Source organism: Belonocnema kinseyi, chromosome 5 (assembly GCF_010883055.1).
Source record: "Belonocnema kinseyi isolate 2016_QV_RU_SX_M_011 chromosome 5, B_treatae_v1, whole genome shotgun sequence".
NCBI lineage: Eukaryota > Metazoa > Arthropoda > Insecta > Hymenoptera > Cynipidae > Belonocnema > Belonocnema kinseyi.
Window position 1 is genome coordinate 148,361,974 of NC_046661.1, and position 6,000 is coordinate 148,367,973.

The following is a 6,000-nucleotide window of genomic DNA, read 5'->3' on the forward strand; positions in this document are numbered from 1 at the left end:
TTTCTAAATAAAAGTTTTTCTGGAAAAAAAGCAGAAAAAAAAGCAGAAACCTTTTTTCAGAAACACACGCCTTTGTCATTTTTTGTAAATTAAATTTTTTCTGAAAAAATATCTCCCTCTTTGCTTCGCAGGGTATCAAACCACAGAACTTCCGCTGGCCGTTCGCGTGCTTTTCCCTTAAGCTACTACAGCGGTAGAAAGAAGAATCCTTTTTCCAGAAACAGACGCCCTTGTAGATTTTTTTTTTAAAATCACATTTTTTCTGAAAAAAATCTTCCTCATTGCTCCGCTGGGAATCGAACCACAGAACTTTCGATTGCCGGTCTGTTGCTTTTCCCTTAAGCTACTAAGCGGCAGAAAGAATAATAATTTTTTTAGAAGCACAGACTCTTATCATTTTTTTATTTATTGAATCTTTTACACAAAAAAAAGAAGTCTCAACAACATAGCTAAATTTTCCATCAAAGAAATGAATTTGCAACTAATAAGATGAATTTTTCACTGAATGGATTAATATTTTACTGCTGCTAAAATTACTAAGCAAATTTCAATCAAAAATAGAATATTTTGATTTTTAGTTGGAAAAAGAAATTTACAACAAAAAATTTTGATCAATGAAATAGTTACCTTTTCAACCAAAGTGATGAATTTTCAATCAAAAGATAGAATTTCTATCAGAAAAATTAAAGTTTAAAAAATTAAGTTACAACCAAAAAGGAGATTTTCAACTAAAAAAAAAGCCAATAAATTTCAACAAAATAGTTGTTAAGAAAATTAAACTTTTGTTGGAAATTTAACTATTTTGTTAAAAATTCGTTTTCTAGTTAAAAATAAATTTTTAGTTGGAACTTAATTTTTAAAATGATCTATTTTTTTAATAGAAAGTCTACCTTTTTCGTTTAAAATGTCCCAAAATGATTGAATTAAATTCCTAATTAAAAAACTTAATTTTCAATTAAAAAAAACTCATTTTTAACCCGAGAAATTAATTTTTAAACAAAAAAGGCAAATTTACAAGGAAAAAATAAAAAAAGTTTTATCAAAAAAATACGATTTCATAAATAAATTGTATAATTAAATTTTCAGTTTAAAAAATCAAGTTTCAACTAAAAAACGGATCTTCAACTAAAAAGCTATTTTTTAACAAAATAGTGAACTTTTTATCAAAACAAGTGAATTTTGAGACAAATAGTTAAATTTTCTACAGAAGGTCAATTTTTCAACAAAAAATGCATTTTCAACGAAATAGTTTAATTTTCAAAGAATAGATGAATTTTCGAAGAAGTTAACATTTCTATTAAAAAAATAGACAATATCCGAAAAAAATTAATTTCCATTAAAGAAAAACTAATTTTTAACCCAAGATATTAATTTTTAATTAAACAAGAAAAATCTTCAACACAAAAAGATGATAAAATTTCTATGAAAAATGATACAATTTCGGAAAAAATCTTATTTTCAACTCAAACACGATTTTTGAACAAAATGGTTTAATTTTCAACAAAAGAAATTAATTTTTACCCAAGTAGTTGATTTTTCAAAACAAAAGATCATCAGACAAATTTTCAACCAAAAATATAGAACTTTTATAGAAGAATATTAAGTTTAAAAAATTATGTTTCAACTAAAAAAACTAATTTTCAACAAAAGAAATTAATATTTACAAGAATAGTTAAATTAATCAAAAACTAATTTCCAAGCAAATAAATTAATTTTGAATCAAACAAGAGAAATTCCCAAACAAAAAAAGAAGTTAAAATTTCTGCAAAAGAAGATACAAAATCCGAAAAAAATGAACAATTAAATTTTCAGTTAAAAATTAATTTTCAACCAAAATGATGAAATATTTATAAAGAATATAGTTTAAAAAAATAAATTCCAACTAAAAAAACTCTTTCCTTAAAATTGTTACATTTTCAAAGAAGAAAGATTTACAAAATAATAATTGCATTTTTAACAAAATAGAAGATTTTTCAATAAAATAAAGGAACATTTGGCAATGAAAGAAATTAATTTTAAATAAAACAAGAAAAAATTTCAAACAAAAAATAAGTTAACATTTCTATAAAAAAAAAGTGATTTTCCGAGAAAAAATTGAATAATTAAATTATGAGTTAAAAAAATTTTCACCAAAAAACGAAATTTCAACAAAAAAGTCAAATTTTCGATCTAAGAAATGAATTCGTAACGAAAAAAATCAGTTTTTTACTTAAAGATTAATATTCTACCACAAAAGACAAATTATCAACCAAAAATATGAATTTTTTATATAAAAAAGATGTGGTTTAAAAACTTCGGTTCTTATTAAAAAACGGATTTTCAACTTGAAAAAAAGGATTTTTTAACAAAACATGTGCATTTTGAACCAAAAAGATAAAATTTTAATTAAAAAAATGCATTTTTAATGAAAAAGTTAATTTTTTAAAAAATAGATGAGTTTTCAAACAAGAAGTTAAAATGTTTATAAAAAGATACAATTAAAAAACATGAATAATTTAATTGCATTAAACAATTGATTATCAATACACAAAAACTAATTTACAACCAAATAAATTAATTTTATAGTAAGCAAGACAAATTCCGACCAAAAATATAATAGTTACATTTTCAGTTAAAAAAATAAATTTTCAATAAAGAAAAACTAATTGTCAACCAAAGGAATGATTTTTTAATTAAAAAGATCAGTTTTTATTACCAAATGGTTTTTTTGGGTTAAAAAATACATTTCTGTGGTTGAAAATTAGTTGTAGCTCATTTAAAATTAATCTTTTTAGAAAAATTGAATCCTTTCTATACAAATTTTGAAACATCTAGTTTGAAAAAAAAACATTGTTCCAAGAAGAAATTTAAATATAAATATTCAATATTATAATAAATATTATACAATATTAATTAAAAATGATATAATATCAATTATAAAGAAACATTTTATGTCAGAAAAAATTGATTTTCAGCCAAATTAATATAATTAAAATTTCACAAAAAAAAATGGTTTTCAATTAAAATCGTGAATCTTGAACAACAAAAAAATGTATTTTTAATATGTTAGTTCTTCCACCAAAAAAAGTTGAATTTAAAACAAAAAAGATAAGTTTTTATGACCAAATGGTTTTTTTCGGGTTAATAATACATTTCTGTAGTGAAAAATTAGTCTTAGCTCATTACAATTTTTTTAAAATAAAAATTTAATCCTTTTTAGAGAAACTTTTAATCATCTAGGTTAAAAAAAGGAATGTACTAAGAAGAAATGTAAATATAAATATTAAATATAATACAATGTTAATTAAAAATTATGTAATATTAATTATAAACAAAAATTTTCTACCAGAAGAAATTAATTTTCAACCAAATTAATATAATTAAAATTTCACAAAAAAAGGGTTTTCAATTAAAATGGTGAATCTTCGAAAAAAAAATAATTTTTAATAAATTAGTTTTTCAACCAAAATATATTTTAATTTTAAACCAAAAACAGTTTAATTTTTAATCAAACAATTATAATTTCTAATATGAAAAAAAAACATGCAATTTTTACCGAAATAAATGCATTTTCAACCCAAAAACATAATTTTTTAACAAAAGAGTTGAATTCTCAATCACAAAGAATGATTTTTTACACAAAATTATTGAATTTTGAACCAAAAAATAAAATTGACTTCAATTTAAGTTTATCAAAGATAAGATTTGAAATATTTTCTTTATCGAGCCGTTTTATTTTCAGATGATCAGAGATTTTAGAAAACCACTGATAATTGTAGCACCTAAGGTTTTACTTCGTCACTCTTCGGCTACTTCGAGTATTTCTGAAATGGCACCAGAAACTTCATTTAAAACTGTAATAGGTAAATAAATTTAAAAAATAATTGTTTTGGATTCATTTTTCTTTTTTTATTTATAGAGAACCGAGAAAAATATCTACCTCGGGTCGGGATCGAACCCCGATTTCTATCTCTTCACGTATCAGCGCGCTAGCCAGGCACGCCACCGAGTCATGAGAATACAGAGCTCCGAGTTCGATCCCGGGTCGGGGTAGATTTTTTTTCGTTCTTCTACAAATCAAAAAATCAAAGTAGATCAACCGGAATGATAAAAATTAACTGGCAGTAGTGGAAATAAACATTTTTTTAAAATAGGTGATGATAGAGTCGTTGAAAAAAATGTCAGAAGGGTGTTACTAGTGAGCGGAAAACATTATTATAATCTAGTTGAAGAGAGAGAAATTCTCGGATCTGATGATACTGCGATTATTAGAATTGAGAGCCTTTGTCCATTTCCGGTTATGGAATTACTGGCGGAAATTGAAAAATACCGACACGCAAGCAGTAAGTTTTTTTAATCTAAGGGATTGAATTTTTTTTTGTGAGTAGATTGAATTCGATCGAGTATTTTTTAAATATAAATTTCGTTTTTATTTCCTCAGCTTTCGTATGGAGTCAGGAAGAACCACGAAATATGGGTGCTTGGTCCTTTGTTAAACCAAGATTTGAAAACTTGTGTGGACGACAGGTAATTTCTTGAATATTATTTATTATAAACTAATGAGTGAATTGATTTCACAAAGATTTCATAAAAAATCGTAGGATTTCAAAGATTTTAAAACAATTTCAGAAGAATTCAAAATAAGGTTTCACCAAAATTTTTGGAATTATTTCAAAAATTTCACGAAGCTTTTAAAAGATTTTGTAAAATTTAATAGATTTCAATTTTAAAGAACTTAAAAAGATTGGAGAAATTTCTAAAATTATTTCAAAGATCTTGTAAAGGATTCAGAAATATTTTAGAGATATCACAAAGATTTAAAACATTTCAAAAAATTTTTTTAGATTTGAGAAGATTGCACAAAGATTTCAAAGAATTCAAAATATTAAAAAATATTTCGGAATGAATTCAAATATTTTAAAACAGTTAAAATAATTTGAATTTTTTCAGAAGCTTTCATAAAAATTAAAAAAATGTGTAAAAAATTCAAAAGATTTCAAACTGTTTAGCAAATGATGAAGAATTTAAATATATTTCTGCAGGCTTAAAACCGAACTTTTAATCAAAATAATGGACTTTTAACTAAACAAGATCAATTTTTGACCAAAAATAGAATAATTTAATTTTTAGTTGGAAAAATAAATTTACAAAAAGCAAATTTTTGCAATGAAATAGTTACATTTTCAAAAAAAAAAAAGATAGAATTTCTATTAAAAAAATATCAAATTTAAAGAATTAAATTTCAACTGAAAACCGGATTTTCAACTAAAAAAGGAATTCTTAAGTATTCTTAAGAAAATATTTAATTCTATTATTTTGGACGAAAATTCATCTATTTTGTTGAAAATTAACATTTTGTTCAAAATTTATATTTAAACTTTTAACGTTACAGTTTTAATTCTTCTATTTGAAAAATGTTTAATTTGTTAGTTAAATTTTCAAATATTGACATATAAATAACAATTGACCACTATTATTTGTAGAAAAAGTTTAAGAAATTTTAGGAGATATTTAGCAATTTTGAAGATTCCACAGGCCCACAAAAAAAAAACAAAAGTGTCTGTGCAATTGACCAGACCTATATATTCTTATCTATTTTTCGACCCTGAATCCGAATTTGCAATAAAAAAGTAGGGTCCCGCTACTTTTTTATGGGGTTTTGCTCGAAAAACCTCATTTTTTACGGTTTTTTCATGGTTTTTTTTAAATAAAAAAAAAATAAAGAAAAATTTTATTTTTTTGACTTCAGAATCGAATTCTACGGGAAAAAATACATCGAAAACCATGTTTTGATTTTTTTTTTACAAAAATTTCAACCCGCCATACGGCGATGAAAAGGCAGAAAATCGCGAAAAGTGAAAATTTGCTTCGAATTTGATTAAAATGACATTAAAATCAAGTTTTACGATTTTAAACCGTTTTATAAACATTGAAAATACTTTACTGGGGGTTTTTGAGGTCGCTGATCACGAATTTTAAGTCATTTTTTTCAAAAAACAACTCCTAGTCGGCGTAAGTGGA

General features: G+C 23.6%; 1 protein-coding gene across 1 annotated transcript in view; it reads left to right on the forward strand.

The window, feature by feature from the left end:
* The window catches only part of LOC117172941 (probable 2-oxoglutarate dehydrogenase E1 component DHKTD1 homolog, mitochondrial), a 48,912-nt gene that overhangs the window by 36,466 nt on the left and 6,446 nt on the right, over positions 1-6,000 (forward strand). Inside the window, exons 10-12 of the mRNA XM_033361247.1 lie at positions 3,722-3,842; positions 4,134-4,322; positions 4,421-4,506. Of these exons, the coding sequence (XP_033217138.1) occupies positions 3,722-3,842; positions 4,134-4,322; positions 4,421-4,506 (396 nt within the window). The remainder of the gene's footprint in view (positions 1-3,721; positions 3,843-4,133; positions 4,323-4,420; positions 4,507-6,000) is intronic.